General features: G+C 41.9%; 2 protein-coding genes across 2 annotated transcripts in view; both read left to right on the top strand.

Moving 5' to 3' along the window:
- Positions 1–14658, top strand: part of LOC121559481 (transcriptional enhancer factor TEF-1-like) — a 52593-nt gene extending 37935 nt beyond the window's left edge. Inside the window, exons 4-15 of the mRNA XM_045213823.1 lie at positions 2650–2714; positions 4376–4438; positions 4530–4592; positions 6934–6945; positions 8026–8160; positions 8413–8459; positions 8787–8848; positions 9031–9155; positions 10424–10597; positions 11822–11962; positions 13730–13882; positions 14524–14658. Coding sequence (XP_045069758.1) covers positions 2650–2714; positions 4376–4438; positions 4530–4592; positions 6934–6945; positions 8026–8160; positions 8413–8459; positions 8787–8848; positions 9031–9155; positions 10424–10597; positions 11822–11962; positions 13730–13882; positions 14524–14658 — 1175 coding nt within the window. The remainder of the gene's footprint in view (positions 1–2649; positions 2715–4375; positions 4439–4529; positions 4593–6933; positions 6946–8025; positions 8161–8412; positions 8460–8786; positions 8849–9030; positions 9156–10423; positions 10598–11821; positions 11963–13729; positions 13883–14523) is intronic.
- A 5869-nt stretch (positions 14659–20527) lies between these two features.
- LOC121559476 (ras association domain-containing protein 10) lies at positions 20528–22690 on the top strand. Its single transcript, XM_041872719.1, has one exon. The coding sequence runs from the start codon at positions 20817–20819 to the stop codon at positions 22209–22211; it is 1395 nt and encodes a 464-aa protein (XP_041728653.1). The 5' UTR covers positions 20528–20816; the 3' UTR covers positions 22212–22690.
- The last annotated feature ends 1034 nt before the right edge of the window (positions 22691–23724 follow it).

The raw sequence follows: 23724 nt of genomic DNA, 5'->3' as shown, positions 1-23724 counted from the left end.
AGAGCTGTGCAGTGCTGGAATGAGAGGTCACAGGCTGCTGCTTCAGTGTCTTTAGGGGTAATAATTCATCCCAGTCGTACACCTCACTAAATAAGATGAACAGCTCATGTCAGCTCTGACTCTTACCTCCCACAGAGTTGAAATAATAATGTGTGATGAAGCAGAGCTGGGACCCTGATGTTCATGCGGAGGAAAGGTTCTATCTTTTCAACCCCCTCAATGCTATTGGTTCTCACTGTTTAGGGCATAATGATCTGTTGATTCTTATTGAAATAATCTGTCAATCTGTTTTGAATTTATTGTTCTCATTTGTATGAATTTAATTACTTCTTTCACTTTAGTAAAGTCAAAACGTTCATGACATCGAAAAGCTTGTTTGATCCAATGACAATTGTTTCCAATTATGTAATGTGCTTTTAAAAGAGGAAATTAAAAACCCAAACATTTACTTGAAACCAACTGTACTTGAAAAGTGTGAATGAAAAGTAAAGAGAGAGAGGGAGGAAGAAAGTAATGTGGCACTGCTTAGGTTCCAGTAAAATGAAAAGGCCTGACTTTAAAATGTTGAATTAGAACTCTCAACAGGGGTAACTGCTCTACCGCCACGACTCCAGGCACTGTGCCACATCTCCCTGAGGAAAACACAAGTGTTGATTAGTTTATGGGAGACACAGTACTGCCCCTTAGAAACTTTTTGTGTAGGGGGAGGGTGGTTGAATAAAGTGGATTCAGAGTCCTGAATGTGGCCAGTTGCTTTTTTTTTGCAAATGTTGTTTTGCAGTGGAAACACAGGAAAGAAAGCATGCTCGCCAAAACCCGCTGAGCAGTCTTTTTTTCAGCCTGGTGAAAAAAATGAATTATTCAGCAATAAGCATTTGTGAGCTTTGATCTAGGAATCAGGTGTCTGCATGAATGCCCTTATTGTCATGTTATGTGTACACAGTGTGTGAATTATTGAAAACAGCGCGGCCCCCAGCTTCATCTGGTAGAGATTACAGTGCAGGCACGCTGGGTGGCCCGGCCGGGATTGAAATCCCCAGATGATGTTTATTTGTCCAGGGGAAGGAGACCTGGTTCAGTCACCCTGGCCTTACCTAAATGCTCCTTGTGAGGAGGTGAGACTTGGGTCACAACTCTCGCCACACCCCTCCTCATGGTGCCCCGCCTACAACAATCCCCAGCCCCCGTCACATAGCAGAGCAACACCTGTCTGGGTGTGGCAGACACATGGAGCAAGGTGTTGCGCTACACAAAATGTGTTTACTTAATTTCTTCCGTTTTTTCACTGTGTTGATTTAAATTTGCTATTTTGAAAAGGCACTGGTAAATCTGCTACATCAGGGTGTCTTCTTTCAAAAGAAACTGAACATTTGAAATGCTTATATATAGAGCCAGTAGTGAAACTAGGGGCTAATACATTTGATAAAATAGTGAAAGCAAACATCTTGGCATCCAAACCCCTCTGGCATCCAAGAATAAGACTGAGGGAGAAAGCGAGAGAGAGCGAGAGAGAGAGAGAGAGAGAGAGAGAGAGAGAGAGAGAGAAAAAAAAACACCCCCTCGCCAGGTGTTGTTAATGGCAGTAACTCAAGGGGCAATACCCAGACTGGCCCTCCTTTCATCTGACACACCTGAACAGAGCACTGGGTTCACAACAGGTGGAGGCTTCAGCCTGGCTGCCTCGGTGTGACACTACACAAACAACAGGCAGCACATACATCTCCAGCCTAACAACCCAGACCTGCCTGCCATCGCCTCAATAACCACCTCCACTACGCTTGTTCTATACTTCACTTTATTCACCATCCTCATGTGCAGCATCTGCATTAGGTGGTCCATCCACTGCCTTTCACAGGAAATGTTGTAGTTTTTCTATTCTGAGAACACAGTCGCTGCTCCGTAGCAAATGTACCGTTATATATTGATGATGCTAAGTGAAATATCAAGACAAGGCCTTTAATTGAGCTGGAGAAAAAAAGCTGGTTTAGTTGTTTAAAGGACGTGTTGCATTACATGGGAGAGAGAAGTAGGTCCATGGCATTAGTTGCCTTCAGCTGGACACATCATTAGAGTGGCTCCTTACCTATAATTTGTGTAATAGTTTAGGGGTGGCAGTATATTATTACCATATGAAAAGGCTAATCCGGGGTCAGTGTGCCTCGCTGCAGCAATTAGAGGCGAGCTGAGGGCAGAAGAATGTTTAGAGCTGCCATTAATTGGAAATCACTACAAAGCCCATGCTTTAATTATCATTTAGAGAACAACACTGCTTAAATTAATATATTTCCTTTGCCATTATTTACAGTAACAGTATGAATGTCTGGATCTGTTTCCTTTCATATCGTGAGGCTTTGAAGAGAATGGGATTAAATTAGATGAATTTGAAAGGCTGTATGCTTGTTGTAAGGCTTTCTCATGCTAATGAAACATGCCGCTTTTACATTTAAATGGGATTTTTGTTTGTTTGTTTGTCGAGATATATATAGTGAGATGTAAATGTTTGATGATTATACAGTATGATGCATATTTGACTATTGTGTGCTTTATTTGTGTCATTGTAAATTGAAAGGAGCACACTGAAGTCCAGGATCTCAATGATGGCTTATTTTGTGCTAACCTTTCTCTCTCCTTTCTGTGTGCTTTCTGCAGGTCGGAATGAGCTGATAGCCCGATACATCAAGCTACGGACTGGTAAGACGAGGACAAGGAAGCAGGTAAGAGGGGAGCGGATATGTTTGCATGGCATGTTAAACTGAAGAAGGCCATCACACCTGAATGTGACTACTGCCTGTGCTTCTGCTGGAGAGAACACAGGGCACACACACACACACACTCACACACACTCACAGTTGCATGGAGCTTTGCTGCCTGCTTTGTCTGATGGGAGGCTGTCTTACCATACCCTGGATGTGTTCAGTCTTCTTACAGTTATCCTGCAAAAGCTCTCACACACACACACACACAAACACACACACTGACTTGGACACCCTCACATTACAGTAACGCAACTATAAGACCATCGTTCCGTCTGGAAGAGTGTGTTATAAGAGGGATACATTACTCAATATTTGTTGTAAAAAATTTATTTAGTGTTTTTAAATAATCACAACAGAAACTGGATTAGGACATGGATGATAGGACATTGATTAATACCAACATAATTTTTGTCTGTTAGAAGTTTCCAGTTGATGTAAGCAACAGACTGTAGATATAAATAGAGGTTGTCTATAAGCTCCCATAATATCAGTTGGTGGGAAGCTGTCTGGCCATGTGGTCCATCAGTCTGGTTGAGCAGGAAGTCATGCTCATGACCACTGGCTCGTATGTCCATGATAAACACCCCTGTGTCCAGACTGGCACTCTATAGCTGGGTGGAAATTGATCAGCCAGCTAAAGAAAGGTAATGTGTGCTATGTCTCTGTAATTCACTCTCTCAATGGGGAATCACACAAGATAGAGGGTTGTTTTCCTGCTGTAATAGAATTTATGATACAACCAAAACACACAACTATTTTATATTTAATGATTGAAGTGATGAGATGTTAAGAAATCAGTCTCAATCAGAAATCATTGTAATTTATTTGAGTTAATTAACTCAAATTAACTAAATTAAAATATTATGATTACTTCCACATTCACTGTTCTAACTAAAGAGCTCTGTTCTGTATGTGAGACTATAGCAAACAATATCAGGAAAATGGTTGATTAAAATAAGGAATGTCAGATTGAATTTTAATTGTAATCTTATTTTGGTGAGCTGGAACGGAGTACTTCACACTTCCCCATCACCCTGCTCTCCCTATTAACAGACATGCTTTTAGGCGTTGATCATTCCCCGGTGAACTGCCTCAACAGCCACTTGTGTGTGATTGGCCTGATTAAGACCGAGAGCAGAGAAGGAAATCCCCCTCAGACCAAGCGTTCGTCTCTCCCCCCATCAGAAATACAGACTGACCACACATTATCTTACTATAGCCAACCATTTACACTACTGAATATTTTATACAAAAGCATTACATATTTCCAAGTCTGTCTGAATGTTGAAAGCAGCATGGGCCTCTGAAACGCCTTATCCGGCTCCCTTAAGAATACAAGACTGGCCGATTCTCATTCAATACACAGTCGATCACATCTGCGCCCTGTTAATGTGTGCTAAAGAGGCCTGCATCCTTCTTAATCAGCTCACTTAAGTGACAACAACAGGCAACACAATGCTTTGTGGCTGTGAGCTTGGTGTGTGGCTTGGAGATGCTTCTATTATCCTATTGGGCAGCTCAAATCCCCCTGAAGTGTTCTCAACAAAGAGATGTGTAATCCTTTTTGTATTTTTGGTTTTCTTGTTTTTTTCTCTCTTCTTTTGTTTAAAAAAATGGAGGTGTCTAGTCACATACAGGTCTTAGCAAGAAAGAAAGTTCGAGAAATCTCAGCTGCCATCAAGGTACGTCTGGCTTTGCCCAGTTGCAGGGGGGCTTTTCATCGCCATGGTTACAGGCTGTTCCTTTGTTTTCCTCCCCTCCCCTACCCCGCAGGTGTCTAGTCACATTCAGGTTCTTGCCAGAAGGAAATCTCGTGAGTTTCATTCCAAGCTAAAGGTATGCGCTTTTCTGCTTTTGGGCTTGTGGTTGCTGTGCGTCATCTTACTTCCTGTTTCCCGTGGTGACAGAGTGAATGCCTGACGCTCTGATTCCCGTAGCCTAGATCCTGCTTATGATTAGAATTCATAATATAACTCCCCCACACACACACACACACACACACACACACACACACACACACACACACACACACACACACACACACACACACACACACACACACACACACACACACACACACACCATCTCTCACTAAGTGTTTTATTTCTATTTTCTTTATTGTCATTGAACAATAAGTGCATTTGCTTTGAAAACAATTGTAAGGATCTGTTTAAATACTTAAGAAATTAATTTTACGTTTGTGAAAAATATACAATATAGTTATTACTAGTGTCCGTAATGCAAGTCTGAAAATAGCAAAGTGTTAGATATAATGTGAATGAGAAATTCAATATTCTCATGAGAGCAAGGCTCGCAAATATTCTAAATCTGTTCCACAGAGCTCAGAGTGAACACGCTCAAAAAGAGCTTAAAGAATTTCACTTTCTTCTGTAATTTTTGCCAAGAAAAATATGTTAATGTTAGCCCAGACATCCTAAAGGCAATGTCAGCATTTTCTACAGTTAAATGAAAATGAGCCCAACCACGTTGGATCCTTCTAAAACCCTCAAAGCAAATGCACTCATAGTTCGTAGACTTTGTTGCTCCTTTCTTTCTGTTTGGCATGACAATGTGAACCAGAATCAGAGGTTGGTACTGGTGTTATCTGTACTGTATGTGGGAAAGCATGTTGGCAAGATGCATTGGCTGTTGGTGAGTGGCTGAGAGCTGGAGTTCAGAGGTCATCAGCAGAAGTCTGTTTACATGTCATAAGCAGACACAGTATCAGCCACTGATGTGCTGCATGTTAAAAGGGTTTAGGTTCAAAGACTAAGGGTGGTCTATGAAAAAACCTTTGCCTCTTTATTTTGCTGTTTTAACCTAATCATCTTCCCCTGTCAGTGCTGAGTTAAGACCATGAGGAAGCAGCATCTCATCTGCCCTCTCTGCTGTTGCGCACTCCCTCCATATTGATAACTTTAAGCTATCACATTGACATGGCTATCAGTTGCCTTCCTTTCTCTGTGTGTAGCTGTCCTATTACATTCTTCCTCTGTGACTCATTTTACCAATAGTAATGTGTTGAAAATCATGGGCTAACACCAAATATACCCTTTCCAAAATGTCTTCTGAAATTTTTTTTATTGTGAAAGGTGTAATCTTGTAATAAATGTACCTGTAATTCAAAGTATTTTTACAAGGGTCATTTGGTAATGTATGTGTGTTTAAAGACCTTAAGGGTTGCCAGATTTCTTTCTTTCTTATCTTTATGAGGGGATGACTACATCTTTTGACTTTCACACGTTTCCCCTGTTCCCAGTGTTCAGATGGATTAATGACCCCTCATTAGTGTGTGTGTGTGTGTGTGTGTGTGTGTGTGTGTGTGTGTGTGTGTGTGTGTGAGTGAGTGAGTATCAGCCAGCTGTGAATGCCTGGTCTTTCAGGCACAGTGCGGCTGTCTGAGTTAAAACAGCCATCTTTTGTATGGGTCTCTGTCTACTCTCATCTAAAGCAAATTAGAGATCAGCAGCAAAGAGAAAGGCATGCGCCCCCCTCCATTTACAGGGAACATCGCTGTAAATCTGCTCTGTCTCTTTTCTTATCTGAAACATGTTGAGTGAAATGACAGTCATTATGGTGCCATTCTCTGTGCTACTTCTCTCAAACCATAGCTGACCATAGTGATCAAATCCTCAGACATTCCAAGTCCACCACATTCTCCAAAATGTCCCACCCCACATTATTATTCATTGACGTATCCAAGTTTCAATGTGACAGCAGTGCTAGTTGATTAATTACTCTTGAGGTTCCTGTACCGACACTTTCTTTCAGTGTAATGTTTTGACAGAGGACATGGCATAAATACTTGAAACTGCAGTTTTATTTGAATACACATTTGAATATTTTATACCATTTAACAATGGTATTTTGTCAGTCCGGGTTTTCAAAAATGTTTGTTATGACCAAAGGATATTATATATATGATTCAATTGAAATCATATAATTTTACAAGCATTATGTGAAATTTGATTAATCAAATCGGATTAACTGAAACCTTCATTGTCAAATTGATTGAAGTGATTTCTATAAATGCTCTTTGTTATCAAGGTATTGTATGTTGGGTCATTGAAATCAAAATGCTGATTGATAAAACATAAATTGTTACATCTTGCTATTGCAGGATTGTTGTCCAGAGGGATTATAAAATTACAATAAAACCTTGTTTGTTTGCATTCAGGTTACAAGCATGGTAAGTATCAATTATCCGCCCAAGCTCCTGGCTCTGCTCTTGCCAGACCTGTCAGCTGGTTGAGTATCTTTGCTTCTGCTATAGTACCATAGCTGCTGCTGCAGCCCAGTGACTGTCTAGTCTGTGGGCCTCTATCATAGCTTCACACCACTCCACCTACAGATACTGTACAGCTCTTGCCAGCATGCTGACCCTCAGCTTCTGCATGTGTTCTCATGGGGATCCTAGTTCTGTAGGGATGGGTCAGAAGACATACTGTATACTGCTAAGTACTCTACTTGTGTTGGGATAAGAAACGACATTTCTGTGTGTTTGTGCTGCTGCTGCGTTAACACCCAGTAGAAAAGGAATGCAATAGATAGGGTTTAGCTGGATGGTATACAGTAGACCTCTGAGTGGAACTGATGAAGGGAGTATTTCTCCACCGTTCCCTCAGACACTAACTCCCTACTCCTGCTATCGATTCATTAAATCTTTCTTGATATCAACATTACATTTCTGATATGCAAAGGCTGAGAGTAGTCCTCATGTACTGTATTGAGCTGAAGCCTTTCTCATAAGGAGAAGAGTGGAGGGATGTAGTGAGAGGAGCCATGAAAGGAACTCTTAACCAAAGCTTTCGTCCTTCGGACTTACTTTAGTAATTCTCTTTGTATGGTTAACTGTGTTCTGGCAGGCAGACAAATCCATCCTTGACATAAGAACTATTGAATTATGTTATATTCAAGGAATAGCAGAGAAAGGATTTATTATTACTCACTCCAATATATTACCTATTCTATATGGTAGGAAGTGTGTTAGTGATAGATTAGTCATCGAGGAAACTTGCTTTTATTAAGTGAATACCCGCACTTACCATTTTATACAGTAATTCAATTCTCACTTTACTCTGTGGCACATTCCTTTGAAACAATCCACTTCTTTAATGGCTGCCACAATATGTTTGCTTTTAACATGCATGCTGTCCGTCATTGTTGGAGGCGATGATGTGTGTTTAGAAGCGTGGCTGTTGTTATTACTGTTCTATGTCCCCCATCTTGCCCTCTGTGAGTGCTAAGCCTTTTGTGACTGCCGTTGAAGGATCAGACCGTGAAGGACAAAGCCCTCCAGAGCATGGCCTCCATGTCCTCGGCTCAGATCGTCTCTGCCACTGCCATCCACAACAAACTGGGCCTGCCAGGCATCCCGCGCCCAGCCTTCCCCGGAGCGGCAGGGGTAAGAGGCCTGCCGGCAACTCACTATCGGTCCACTCAGACCAACACACCACAGAGCCAACACAGCTGACGTCCCATCCAAATCACATTACACACATCAGGGCTTTATGGAAACTGACCACATCTGATAAGCACACAATCAAAACAAATGGTAGTCGAGATAACTACATGTATTAATTGTGCTGCTTGGAAGTATTTTTTTGGGATTTGTGTTTGGATGTTTTGTTGTGCATTGATTTATCTAATTCTCTAGTTTTGGCAGGGCATGATATCGACAGCCCAACCTGGATCATCACAAGAGTGAGTATCGTGTTCTATTCTCAGAAAACATGCAACGTGACTGTTTTCTGTTTCTCTCCCCCTCTCTGTTTCTCTCTGTCACCCTCTTGCTGTTCCTCTCACTCTCTCCATCACTGTCGCTCTCCTTGTCACGTACTCGCCAATATTTTCTTTGTGGGTGCAGCAGTTGAAGGATCTATATGTTCCAGAGATACAAATACTCGTACAAATACTTCAGTCAGCCTTCTTTCTTCCTCACTGTTTGTCAGTAGTAATATGTTCAATATGTTGCTCTGTAGAAGTTCCAGACCATTGCATTTTTCTAATGGGCTCCTCCCTCTGTTTTAGCATCAAGCCGTTCACCCAACAAGCATATCCCATCCAGCCGGCAGTAACAACAACGATTTCAAGTAAGGCTTTCACTCATGCTTACAACCAATTTCCTTTTTCCTAAATGTGTCTTAATAAGTAGACCAATAGCGTTGTTTAAAATCAGACATTATAATAAGTTATGGAGATAAAACTCAATTTGATGATATCTCAGAGAGAGAGTTGTGTCATCTGAGTGTTACTCATGGTGGTTGTGATGCAGGCTATGAGCCCACGTCAGCCCCAGTCCCCACAGTCCCAGCGTGGCATGGCCGCTCCATCGGAACATCCAAGCTCCGGCTGGTGGAGTTCTCTGCCTTCCTGGAGCAGCAGAGAGACCAAGACTCAGTGAGTATCAGAGCCCCATACTCATTTAAATTTATCAGACGCTCTTATCCAGAGCCACTAGGATTAAGTGCCTTGCTCAAGGGCACAAACAGATTTTTCACCTAGTCAGCTCGGGGATTCGAACCAGCAACCTTTTGGTTACTGGCCCAACGCTCTTAACCACTAAGCTACCTGCCACTACTCATCACCCACTCTGCATATGTATTATATGTATCTTGTATTTACCACTCTACCAGGCTACTCATCACCACACTACACCACTACACACTGCCACTGACCTATTCACTGTATCCAGAATGGCACTACCTCAGGTTTTTTATGGGGTTTTAATGTTGAGGGAAAAAATACCGGCAAGCTCTTATAGCTCTTCTTTTTCATGAAAGCATGTAAAAGCATGTCAAGATAGGGAGGGTATTGTCTGTATTCGTGGCCACTCTCATGAGACATAGCTGTCAGTCATTTCCAGCTCTTATCACCCAGTTCTGGCCCCCTCTCAACACACAGAGGGTCTAGCTGCACACTGCCGAGGATCAAAGAGACGAGAATGAATGCACACACTAGATTGAATTCCCTTCACTAGTTCTGACCGACCTTACACACACACAGAACACTGGGATTAGGGAAAGTAAGGGTCCACAGACCCATGTCACATCATGTGAAAAGGCACACAGACCAGCAGCCCTAAACTCATGCCTCACATTCTTTATTGTTTGGTTTGGACGTGAGCGATCTGTCTTGGTTTGTCTGCATTCCCCCGAGAATTTTATTTTGCTATTGATATCGCATGACAACAGCCATTAATCTTGCATTTAGCTGAATATTTGAGATGGTTACATGGCCTGAAGGCTAGGCTGGAGAGGCCATGCAGCAGTCTGGTACTGAAGTAAAGGGCAACAGTGACTTTGAAATAACCCTCATGATAAGATTTGATTCTCTCACAACAAGAGCATTAGGACAATAGTACAGATTTAATTGTGAAGATATTCCCGGATTTGCTGGCATTCCTCCTTTTTGTCTTATGACTATATATCTTATCTATATTTTTATATCTCATAAACCATGGAGAATAGACTGACTGGTACTGTAAATTACAATAGTTTTTCTGAGGATCTCAGTCAGCCAGATGTTTTACAGTTATTGAAAACAGAACAGCAATAAAACTGCAACTTCTGCATGAGAGATCAATACTCAAAAGCATTTTTTGATGATTTACAAATGTGTCTTTTTGATATTAGCCCTGTAAGATCCTCCTGTTTACTCTCTTTCAGTACAACAAGCACCTCTTTGTGCACATCGGACAGACAAACCACTCCTACAGCGATGCCTTGCTGGAGTCAGTGGACATTCGTCAGATTTATGACAAATTCCCTGAAAAGAAAGGAGGACTGAAGGAGCTCTTTGGCAAGGGTCCCCAGAATTCCTTCTTCCTCATAAAATTTTGGGTGAGTGTCATGTTGCTAAGTATCGGCACTGGTCTGGTGACTGAATAGCACTTGAGTGTGAACAGTAGGCCTGTGTGTTTGCATGAGGAAAGAGGTAAAGAAAAGATATGGAGAAGATACTGTATTGTGGAAAGAAAAATAAACTCACAGATATTTAACCAAATATGTTCACAGAATTACTTACTATTAATTAGCTTGTGAAATGAAACTGGTGAGTATTTTATGCATTTTGTTCTACATTAGTATCTCCATAAAGATATATTGTATATAATTTCTCATGTTGTTTCTGTGGAATAAAGCATTTCCTGTTTTACAACCCAGAGAAAACAGGATTTGTTTGGTTTAATCTCCAGTGGGTTTAATCAGAGGCTTAACACTGTAGATGGCTGCAGAATGCATGTTGCTATATTTGGCCTCGCATAGCAGGAGAGCTTGTGATCAAAGGGCTCGCTAATTCAGTGTAATATCTAAAAACAATGGAGTGACCTGGTTACACTCTTAATGGCTGTTTAAACATTGCATGTATTTTACCCCAATGGAAAATGCTAACTAGCGGCAGCCAACAAAGTGGGGCTCGCCATGGCAGCCAGAACAGCCCGCTCAAATTCCTTTTGAAGTGACCGGCCAATCTGAATTTCAAATGAAAGGCACAATCTGCACAATAATTAAAGTGTAACTGCTTTGACTAATGAAGGAGGAGGATGCTATAGAAGGAGATGTGCTCTTTTTGTCCCCATAATGAACATGATGTCCTGGGCCTGGAGAGCTGCCCTCGGAGAACTGCTCCTTTTCACTAGCATGAATCAGTCCCTTAACATAACTTCATTTAATCTCCTTTATAATCTAGTTCCAAATATGGATTACATTTACATAGTCATTCAGAGGTGGCTAAGAAGTGTGTTATTTATTTAAGAATGTCCATTCACGTGATCACTGATGCCCAGCTAGATGGTAATATATTTGCAGGTTTAGGTCGTTATTTATTTGAGATAAGTGACGACTTTCAATCTACACTAACAATTTTCCATTGCATGGTGCATTTACATACAACTCTGTTCTGCATCCCTTTAAATCTTCATCTGATTGCCCTCTCACTAGAGGGCAGTATTGTGATGATGGCCATTTTTTTTTCTAAAACACATTTCTCTCACCTCATATGGATGAACAAATGAGACACATTTCTGTCTTACCAACGACTAATATTGTGTTATTTGTGGTTCCCAGGCTGACTTGAACTGCAACATAGAGGATGAAGCGGGGTCTTTCTATGGAGTGACCAGTCAGTATGAGAGCTCTGAGAACATGACAATCACCTGCTCAACTAAGGTGTGCTCCTTTGGCAAGCAGGTGGTCGAGAAGGTGGAGGTGGGTACTCAATCAGTCTTATTGTTAAAAAAATATATAATAATATCTGTAAATTACATATTCAGTCACCTGTTGATATCAGTATATGTGGAGGCGGAAGAAGCGCACATCTGGTTAGGTGAGGTGCTGGCTAGCGGAGTAGAACACCTGGATAGGTGAGGTGCTGGCTAGCAGAGTAGAACACCTGGTTAGGTGAGGTGCTGGCTAGCAGAGTAGAACACCTGGTTAGGTGAGGTGCTGGCTAGCAGAGTAGAACACCTGGTTAGGTGAGGTGCTGGCTAGCAGAGTAGAACACCTGGTTAGGTGAGTGCTGGCTAGCAGAGTAGAACACCTGGTTAGGTGAGGTGCTGGCTAGTAGAGTAGAACACCTGGTTAGGTGAGGTGCTGGCTAGCAGAGTAGAACACCTGGTTAGGTGAGGTGCTGCTAGCGGAGTAGAACACCTGGTTAGGTGAGGTGCTGGCTAGCGGAGTAGAACACCTGGTTAGGTGAGGTGCTGGCTAGCGGAGTAGAACACACTGGTTAGGTGAGGTGCTGAAGCTAGCGGAGTAGAACACCTGGTTAGGTGAGGTGCTGGCTAGCGGAGTAGAACACCTGGTTAGGTGAGGTGCTGGCTAGCGGAGTAGAACACCTGGTTAGGTGAGGTGCTGGCTAGCGGAGTAGAACACCTGGTTAGGTGAGGTGCTGGCTAGCGGAGTAGAACACCTGGTTAGGTGAGGTGCCTGGCTAGCGGAGTAGAACACCTGGTTAGGTGGAGGTGCTGGCTAGCGGAGTAGAACACCTGGTTAGGTGAGGTGCTGGCTAGCGGAGTAGAACACCTGGTTAGGTGAGGTGCTGGCTACGGAGTAGAACACCTGGTTAGGTGAGGTGCTGGCTAGCGGAGTAGAACACCTGGTTAGGGTGAGGTGCTGGCTAGCGGAGTAGAACACCTGGTTAGGTGAGGTGCTGGCTAGCAGAGTAGAACTACCTGGTTAGGTGAGGTGCTGGCTAGCTGAGTAGAACACCTGGTTAGGTGAGTTGCTGGCTAGCAGAGTAGAACACCTGGTTAGGTGAGGTGCTGGCTAGCAGAGTAGAACACCTGGTTAGGTGAGGTGCTGGCTAGGCAGAGTAGAACGCCTGGTTAGGTGAGGTGCTGGCTAGCAGAGTAGAACGCCTGGTTAGGTGAGTGGCAGCCGAGTAGAACACCTGGTTAGGTGAGGGTGCTGGCTAGCAGTGTAGAACACCTGGTTAGGTGAGGTGCTGGCTAGCAGAGTAGAACACTTCAAAAGAAAAGGAGAGCAGCATACTAGGAGTTCAGATGCAATCATTGATTACCAACGTTTATCACCAAGCTGTCTTCATCAGGGTATAATGACAAACACTGCGGGTCACTAGTTTATATCGTTTGGAAGGACACACAGGTGTCTGTAATCATGGCCAGCTGTGGCATGATTTTATTTGTCGATTTACAAATATAAGTAGAACATATAAAATGAATGGATTACATACGATCATAGATACAATTAGTCTACAGCATATACGCCTACAAACACATTATTTACAATGTATAGCAAAAACACAATATTCACAGGAACGGCTTCAGATCAAACTCTACGATGAGACCGAAGGGAGCAAGGGTCTTTAAATTAAAGATCCAGGCGGCCTCTCGTTTTAACAATAAATTGTCAAGGTCACCCCCTCTCCTAGGGAGGGTGACATGTTCGATGCTGATATAGGGAAGGTATACAGTATGTGTCACACATTTCTGGATGTTGGTTCTCTCTCCCCAGACGGAGTATGCCCGGTTTGAAAACGGACGTTTTGTGTACAGGATAAGCCGGTCTCCCATGTGTGAATACATGATCAACTTTATCCACAAGCTCAAACACCTGCCTGAAAAATACATGATGAACAGTGTCCTGGAGAACTTCACCATCCTATTGGTAAGCGTTATGTCCTGTCGTGTCCTGTATGTCCTATTACTGCTTCCTAAAGCAGCCAATTACAAAAGTCAGTCTCTCACTACTCTAACCTGTGGCTAGGACCCTCCCTCTCCTTTATCCTGGCTTTCTGCTGGGCTCCTTTGGCTCCAGCGAGCCTGAAAAGAGGAGCTCTGACTGGGGCCTGAGATGAGCCTTGCTCCCTGCTCCTGCATTCCTCGCATTCCACAGGGGATGGAACGCAGTGTGAGGAGCCTCATTATCTGCAGGGAGGAGGGGAGGGAGGGGGAGAGTCAGAGGGGGTGGGGACCCCTGTTATTAGCCATCACATGGGGGCTTAAAGTCCTATTCTCCACTGCAGAGAGAGCTATTTTTAATGCTTGTGTGGGTGTGCACTCTCAACACGGCCCTGGTTTTGTCTGTTTCATATTTTTCACCCGCTCCTTTAAATTCCTTAGATTTTCCAAATTGACTTGTTTTTGTCACACTGTTTGCTGATTGACATCTGTCCGTCGGGCCTTTTTTACATCGGAAAGTCATTTTCCTGAGACTCAGATTCCTCTCCAGAGACTGCTCATTGCATTACATGGAGTGGGATTGCGTTAGGGTCCGAATGACTAACATGATGTCTCCGTCTCTTCCAGGTGGTGACAAACAGGGACACACAGGAGACTCTGCTGTGTATGGCGTGTGTGTTTGAGGTGTCGAACAGCGAGCACGGTGCGCAGCATCATATCTACCGACTGAGTGAAGGAATGAGACTCCTAAACCCCCCCTGAATCCTCCCCTTTACATAGACTAAAGAACCTCAAAACAAAGTGGCAGTGCCTCTAGCTGAAAATCACACATACACTGCTTTTCGGTCACATTTTGGGTGAATCTTATTGTCATTCATTTCTTTGTATATTAATGTATGTATTTGATGTTTGACTGCAGCTGTGAATTGTGGTACAGTTGTTCTACGTTTTGATACAGGAGAAATTCTTCATTTTAAGGATGGCGAGTCAATCTTTGTTTGTAGGATGTACATATAAAATTGGCAGTATGTAAGGAATCTGTTGGTTGGGTTTCATTTGGTCAACAGACATGTGTATGTTGTCTTTTTCTGCTTTGAACTTGTAATGTACACTAAGAAAACACTAGAAAGATGTTCGTTTTTTTCCCCATGGGTTCTGTAAACTACTGTCTGTAGTTGATTTGTGAGTGTATAGGTCACAGGAGGTTGGTGGCATCTTAATTGGGGAGGACAGGCTCGTGATAACGACTGGAGTGGAATAAGTGCAATTGTATCAAATACATCAAACACAAGGTTTCCAGGTGTTTGATGCCATTCCATTTGCTCCGTTCCGGACATTATTATGAGCCGTTCTTCCCTCAGCAGCCTCCTGTGGTATAGATATACAAACCGTACATATATACTTGACCAATAGGTTTTCCAAAGAAAAGCATTTAAAAAAAATAAACATAATAATAATTGCTACACGAAAGTTAGTCGAAGGCAAGTGATTGTGGGCATCATAATAGTGAAGTTATTGCTTTACAAAAACATCTGTTTCTTTCAGGGAAAAAAGATACCGATCCCTGTGGACAATCCACGTCTTAGACACTAACAGCAGAATGAATGCACTGTGATTACACAACAGACGCCTAGTTCAACCTGTGTCTCTGCCTCAGACAGGGCTTACAAGTCTTACATTGCAATAAGGAAACCATACATCTATCCTGTTCCAATGTCCTACGTTACAAACGAGTCCCTCTCTTCTGAGAAGACGGTCATTAAAATGGTTTTGATTCTAAAAACATGAAAGCACTACTTTAGCTACTCTGAGTGGACTGTCACCTTGTCCTAAGCACTTGGTTTCCCCTTCTAGGGACATGACAATTTTAACTTTTATGTTTTTTTTTCAGATCTGCTTTGGTTTAAGGTTTTAGGATATCCTGAAATGATCGTGAGAAAATGGATCACTTCTTAGACAGTGGGCTGTGTTAAGTATGCAGTTTAATTGCCTCTGAACAGATTATGCATTTTTTTCTACAATCTCTGATTTTCTTTCATTTGTTCTGGTCATTTCAGTGTAATTTCTACAATCTCTGATTTTCTTTCATTTTTCTATTTTTATTTGTTTCTTTCAATTGTTCTGGTCATTGCAGTGTAATTTCTACAATCTCTGATTTTCTTTCATTTTTTCTGGTCATTGCAGTGTAATTTCTACAATCTCTGATTTTCTTTCATTTTCTAATTACTGTTTTCGTTCTGGTCATTGCAGTGTAATTTCTACTAAGTCCTAGCCAGTGTTGCTGCCTTCTACGTTCACACCACCCCATGAGTCTGTGGCCTACACCAATTCCGAGCCTTAAACATGTTACGGACGTGTGAATTCCAAAAGATGCCACTAAAGCTGTGATCTTTTTCCTAAACTGGGTGACTAATTTTCACATTTTGTAGGAATTCTACTACAGTACAATCTGCCAAAGTGTAACAGTGTACAGTGCCTTAGTGTATGGTGTCAAACTGGCCTTGGTTCACTTTTAAGAATGTATTTTGTTTTTAACATGCACAAAAAAATATATAAAATCACTTGCCAATATACAAACAAACACGAGTTAAACTGAGTTACTTTTTAACATAAATAAGAACTGACGTTGCCTTTCCTGTTCTGAAAGACCAAAAATACAGAGATACGATCTCTAGTCATGTCCTGCACTGTAACATGGAAGTGCCTTTGGTTTAGAATCTCCAGCTCTGAAAATACAAAATTATTATGAATTAAGCGTTGCTAAACCAAAAAGAGATGTAATGAAACCAATCACCACATTGCCTTGCTGAAGGTTTGTAATAGATAACAAGGGACAGTGAGTGAGTGAGTCCATCCATGGTCAAATAAATTATATATTAATATAATTTGGTTTTAAGAAATGATCTGTTAAGAAGAGTACCTGTACTACTCATGTGTGTAAAGTTATAGTCTGTGAAAGGCCTGTTTGACCAGACAGCAACTGATAGAATGGAGGATGGTGACTCGTTCCAGCAGCTGTGAAGTCACATAGGCTTACAACTTTACCTTAAGAAGAGATACATGTTTCCTGATTCTTACTAAATTATTTATGGGAATATCTTATTCTGAATCATTGCAGAAAAAGTTTCTGGTGGATACAGACAAAGTTGGTTCAATTGCTCAGTATTTTTTGCTACAGCCCACTATGGAGACTGGAGTTCAGTAGGCATATATTTTCTTTGTTAACTGTTTTTATCTCCATTTTGCCCTGTGTACTAGTTCATGTTTATAAATGACTTACTGAGGTGTTCCTGTTTTACTGTTCTACATGTATACGATGGTTTGTGATGACGTTTTGGGTATATTCCAAGCCCCAAGATGGAGGTGATGCTGTTACTGCTACACTGCTGGTACATTTGACATGTCAGTTCCAGGCTGGAACAGTTGACTGTACCTCCCACGTCTCTGGGGACCAGAAGACTGTTGCCATTGATCAGATGAATTGTCTAGAGGACACTCTGAACAAAATGGACATAAAGCATGGATGTGTAACGGAATCTCGACACAAACATATCAGCAGTTTAGCTCTCGTTGTTATTTGTTTGTAATTTCGTCTAAATGTAGGTACCGGTACCTTTTGTTCGTTATTACCATTTTTAAGATGTTGGCTTTAAAGTGAACTTTTCCATAGTTCAGATAGTATCATAAAAAAAACTATTGGGTTTGTGTGCAGAGATTTTTTTTGTAAAAAGGTGCTTTGTATAAAAGTATATATCCTGGCTTTTCTTGGTACAGAAGTGTGATATCTTTTCATATCCATGACAGTAAAGCATTGGAGCAAGGGACAGAAAAGAAAACCTGCTATGCGTATGTGTTCTCTACTGCATATGGTATTGTCTTTGCTCCGTAACATTTTGATGCCTTCTTGATAAAGTGGTAGATATTTTGTAGCTTTCTAGATACTTTGTATGTATACAATATTGAAGTTAAATAAATCATGAAAAATATGGTCTACTTTTTATTCTGTGAACAACTGACAGTGAGAATACAAAAAAAAATTGAGCATCTCCACATGAATACTTAAATGTATTAGATGTAACACATCAGCTGTACTAACCACGATACACACCAGAGGGCGTTGGTGCCAGCCTCGTTACAGTATGTGATGTGGCATTATTTTCAATTATCAAACTAGATTTCATAATCTGGGACAACAATTTACAAAAAAAGCCCCTATAAAAACAGTAATGAAGCCACTTACACAGGCTACACTCTTTGGTAAAGATTATTTACATTTAATAATAATAATAATAATATGCCATTTAGCAGATGCTTTTATCCAAAGTGACTTACAGTCATGTGTGCATACATTTTTACGTATGGGTGGTCCCGGGGATCGAACCCACTACCCTGGCGTTACAAGTGCTATACTCAACCAATTGAGCTACAGAGGACCATTTAGTAGACACTCTTATCTGGAGCTACTTACAGGAAGAATTAGGGTTAAGTGCCTTGCTTAAGGGCACATCAACAGATTTTTCATGAAGTCAGCTGAGGGATTCAAACCAACAACCTTTCGGTTACTGGCCCAAAGCTCTTAAGGTTCCGCTAGGCCAACCAATGTTATTATCCCTACAGCACAGCCCTCTCTCAGCTAAAGTTCTATGCTTCGATCATTTTAAAATAACATCTAACATGACTGTTGCACTTAATTTGAAAACATTTTGTGAATAATACATGAAGCATTAGTGTCAATGTAAAATGTGTCACTTTCCATTTTGCTGAACAGTTATCATGGATAATACTGAAAGCTAACACCAGATGGAGCCATTATCAAAAGAAAGACTTGTCCATTGGACCCGCCCAAAAAAGACTGAAGGCCACAGTACTGTTGTTTAGCTGTTGCACTGATATGCTCATTCTGTAACACTGTTGTAAAAAGTGCTAACATATTTAAACCTGGAGCCTAGGTATCTCTATTCACTCTCTCATTCACTCACTCACACACATCAGTTATACCTTGTAACGGTTTTAAGTTGTAACGATTGTAACGTCAGTAGTTTCGGCAGGTAGCCTGGCGGGTAGGAGCGTTGGGCCAGTATCCGAAAGGATGCTGGATCAAATCTCCGAGCTGACAAGGTAAACATCTGTAGTTCTGCCCCTGAGCAAGGCAGTTAACCCACTGTTCCCGGCCTTGAAGACGTGGATGTCGATTCGAAGGCAGCCCTCCACACCTCTCTTCATAGGGGTTGGGTTAAATCTCGGAAGACACATTTCAACTGAATGCATTCAGTTGTACAACTGACTAGGGGTATCCACTTTTCCCTTAGTGTGCTTTGTTACTGAATAATCAGAGACACAGAACAACTCCCCTCCGTCTACAGAATGCCCTCTCTCTCCACTGACACTGTCACATAATATCTAACAGATGTGTGTCTGTCTGTCTGGCTCATGTGTGTGAGAGGATCTGATTCTGGAGTCATTTTTAAATCCATGCAAGGTGCACCAGTGTAATCTTCCCAGGGGTCAGAGCCCTGACAGATTTGGACTACTACACTTCCTGTGTTTCTAGGGAGGCCTTTACACAGCTGTATCTGAGTACAAGAGGAAGAATACTGGACACCCATAATGGGTGTGAAATGTACCCCACTATGATCTTGATTCATGGTGTAGCAGTCCTCACGACAGGTACCAGCAGGGGGTCAGGATTTCTCTCTAATTCAGTAATTACAGATAAATCCTCGAGATCAAGGTTAGAACGCTGCCTTCTGAATGAGCCAGGAAGTGATCGTCTAAGTGTCAGATAGTGTGTTCCAATTCGGCACAGACGTCATTTCAATGTCTAGTTTTGGTTTACATTTGGTTGAGTTGTCAACTAACGAGAATTCAATGTGAAATCAACAAAAAATGTCACCATGTCATTGGATTTAGATGAAAAGTTGGGTGAAAAAAAGACAAAATTCCCTTATATTGATGACTTAGAAAATCCAATTAGTTTCCCACGTTGATTCAACGTCATCACATTGAATAGTTTTTGTTGAAATGCCGTGGAAACAACATTGATTCAACCAGTTTTTTCCCACTGGGTTGTTAAACTGATGTTGATGATCAGCATGTAGGAATAGAAAAGTGAGATGAGGCAATGTACTGTGGAACCCCACGAAGCTGGATCAATACAATCGCTTTTCTTTTACCATCGGTTTGTTGGGGTGTTTGTCAGTGAAGTGACATAACGTCTCTATAAATGTAAATGTTTACATGAGTGGTGAAATTAAGGATGAATAAGCCTACTCATTGGGTCTCATTCATCAACATTTACTACAGTAAATTATTATAAATGAATATTAATAATAATAAACATGCATTTATACAAGTATTATTATAAGTATTGTTATTATTGTACATATCACTACTATTGTTATTGATGTGATAGTTGTTTTAATTATTGTTATCATGATTAGTTGTAGTATTAGTCGTTTGTTGTTGTTATTAATGAATAATAGTGTTGTTGTTATTGTTATCATGTTTTATTAATATATGGTTCTCAAAATACGCAATCAGGTTCTCTGCGAGAGTAACAAACTTTATGGGCGGTGTTACTTGTCGAGTTTAGGAACTGTAAAGTTGTCATGTGATCAAAGCAGAGCGAGTCTCCAGTTGTACGCACAGCGCGCAAAGGGCGCAGTTGAGTGTGCTTACTTGGACACAGAGCAAACCGCTACAGCGGATACATGGACTTCCCAACCGCTACAACTACATGAGGAAACGCGTAAAATGAACAATTTATCTCAGAATGTTGGATGTTGCTTTTTCTTCTAACGTATGCGGATGTACAATCCATTTAGCACTTAAATGACAAAACTCTGTTCTAATCCGTTTCCCTCCTCAAAAAACGGAATTAGAATGGTATTCTAAAGGGGAATAACGTTTCGTTTTAGTTTATGATGGAGTCCGAGAAAAGTAAGATATCTGTGTGGGTTTGCCGAGAGGAGAAGCTTGTCTCCGGACTGTCAAAGCGTACCACCTGTGCTGATGTGGTCAATGTGCTCCTTGAGGATCAAAACTTGCAACAATGTGTCTCTGCAGCCATGCTCTCCGGATCACCCCAGTCCTATTGCATCGTAGAAAAATGGAGAGGATCTGAGAGAATTTTGCCGAATAAAACAAAGATCCTTCGACTTTGGGGCGCGTGGGGAGAGGAGCAGGAGAACGTGCGGTTTGTGTTGGTTAAAAATGAGGCTTCTTTGGCTAACCATGGACCCCGGAGCGCAGAGGCGCGTGTGGTGCTCAGCAAGGAGAGCCCGTGCGTTTACAAGGGGACAGCAAGAGCCACCATGGGCTTTTCACATGAGAAACAACGTCGGATTGTTAGGAAAGCTTTCAGAAAGTTGGATAAAATAAATAAAAAGAGGGCGCAAACCGTGTCCAAGGATGCGCCCACTGGGGAGAAAATGGAAACTTTGGTTCACCTGGTCATATCCCAGGACCACACAATCCGCCAACAAATCCAGAGAATTAAAGAACTGGACAGAGAGATAGAAAGGTATGAAGCTAAAGTTCATTTTGACAGAATGAAAATGCATGGGATCAATTACGTGCAGGACACATACTTAGTGGATGCGCATCCTGACGGGCTCTCCAAGCAGGAGGGTGAGAAGCAATGCTCGGCGGAGGCTGTTGCCCAGTTTGAGGAGTATGCCCTACGGTGTGAGGAGGTGATTAGACTTCAGGATGAATTGGCTGAGTACGAAGCGCTCATGGACAGCATTACTGTGGAGATCCAAGAGGAACTGAACCAGAGGTGGATGAAGCGAAGGCAAGAGGAGCTGTCAAGTAAAGAGGTGGAACCCAGCGCGGGAGAGACCGCTATGTGGGTATCAACAGCCCATGCGACACACACAGACACTTTAGCCCTGGAGGCTGATACATCATTAGAGAACGATTTGCTTCTGGAGGAGGATAGGATCAAAACGCAGCTGGATACTAGTTTATACATTGGACTGCGCTTGAACACGGATTTGGAGGCTATTAGGAGTGATTTGAATCTAACCCAGGATATTTGGGGGGCGAAAGAAAAGGAGATACGGGATTTGCTGGAGAAAGTGAACTCATTGGATATAGAGGACGACGGGACACCAAGCGAGGACAATGACTGCAACTCTGTGGTTACTGAGGCAGCAACGATGCGTCCCTTGGAGACGAAAAGCGAGTGGGTGGAGCAAGCCAGGGGGCTTTCAAAGACATGCAATGCCAACGATGACGACTCAGACACTGGCCTGAGCTCCATGCACAGTCAGGACTCGGATAACCCACCTGTGTGCGAGTCATTGGTATAAATTGCCAGGATGCTTCAAGTTCTATTGACAATTATATTACATTATTACTGTACTTCTAAAAACTCAGGGACAGAGTATATCCCCACAATGAACAACACAATATAATTTATTCAAAAATGTATTGACTAATATGTAGCTTACCCCAATACATAGTCAAAATACTTGGTCACTTAAATATATGCACTTACAGTTATTCACATATTTTGTTGCCTTTTCTCTATAAAAAACCTTTGACCTGTGCCAGGATATGACACACCTCAGTGTTATTGGTCAGATTATTATTGGATAAGGGATGGAAGCCTTTGTGTTTGCAAGACTAAACAGACTTCAAATAGACCATGCTAATTGTAACACTGCACAAGTGCTAATTCTAGTTGGAAGTGAGATAGTGCTCTGCACTTGTCCAATGTGATTTTGTGGACACACAGACGAGTCTTAAATATGAAGGGTGTATGACATACTAAAATAAAGATAATTTACAAAACTTGTATGTGCAATTCCTTCATTGAAATATGCAGAAAATGACTTTGCCTTGCCTAATCAATACTAAGTCTGCTAATTGTATGCAACGAGTGAAAAGTACAGGATGATGTTAAACAATGTATGTGTGAGTGTGTGTGGATGCATGCATCACTGTGTGTGTGTGTTCATGCGCTTGTGGGCATGTGTGCTTGAGAGAGACGGTAGGTAGGGTAAGGGGTGGCATGGAGCATTACGCAATGGGATGAAAACTCCAAGCAGATGCTGGGCTCACACAGCATAAACCAGGGAGGGCATGAAGGATTTAGGCTCATATCCATGGGTGTCAGGGGATTCCCAATCAATGTGACTGAGGCCAGGGGTTAAAACTTCCTCTGACATTAACCACACAGGGAGAAGCAGCAGAGATGCCTTTGACAGAGAGACATACAATATTCATGGCATTACATTACATTTCTCCACACAATAGCGAGTGTGAGGCTTGCTGTCTGACCCAGGTGGGGTATCACATGATGCTACTGTATTTCACTGTTGACTGGACTTCAGTCAGGCTTCAGATCCACTCCCTCTCAGCCAGGGTCTCATAAGAGGATCCCCCCTCCTCCTCCCTGCCCACCCCTACTGTACCCCTGCCATAGTGCACTCTTAACACATACCTGAACACTAGATCAAACCAGCATCAGCTGTAATCAGAGGCATGCTGTTGGCGTTAATCTGGGTGTTGTCTGTTGAGCAGTGTGAGGATTGTAGCTATAAAGCCAGAGCTGCAGATGCATTCAGACCGTCACAAATAACATCATCAAGGCTCAGGTTTGTTTGCAAAGCTAATGTCAGAGCATTACCTCTGGCTCTACTTCACATTCACCACTGTAGCAACATATTTTATTTGTGCAGAACATTTAACAGATATTAACATTTTAATCATTCAGATAATATTGTTATTACATATGTATAAGCTACAGAATTTCATAACAAGAAACTGCTCCAATGGCCCAAATAGTACTTCTGTCTGTCTATCACAGCCAGTGAACAT

This window comes from Coregonus clupeaformis, unplaced genomic scaffold (genome assembly GCF_020615455.1).
Source record: "Coregonus clupeaformis isolate EN_2021a unplaced genomic scaffold, ASM2061545v1 scaf0159, whole genome shotgun sequence".
NCBI classification, from domain to species: Eukaryota; Metazoa; Chordata; class Actinopteri; order Salmoniformes; family Salmonidae; genus Coregonus; species Coregonus clupeaformis.
This window is presented reverse-complemented; position numbering and strand designations above follow the sequence as displayed.

Bases quoted from the DNA above. Each gene is read 5' to 3' on its own strand.
- LOC121559476 (XM_041872719.1), top strand. From the start codon at position 20,817: ATGATGGAGTCCGAGAAAAGTAAGATATCTGTGTGGGTTTGCCGAGAG.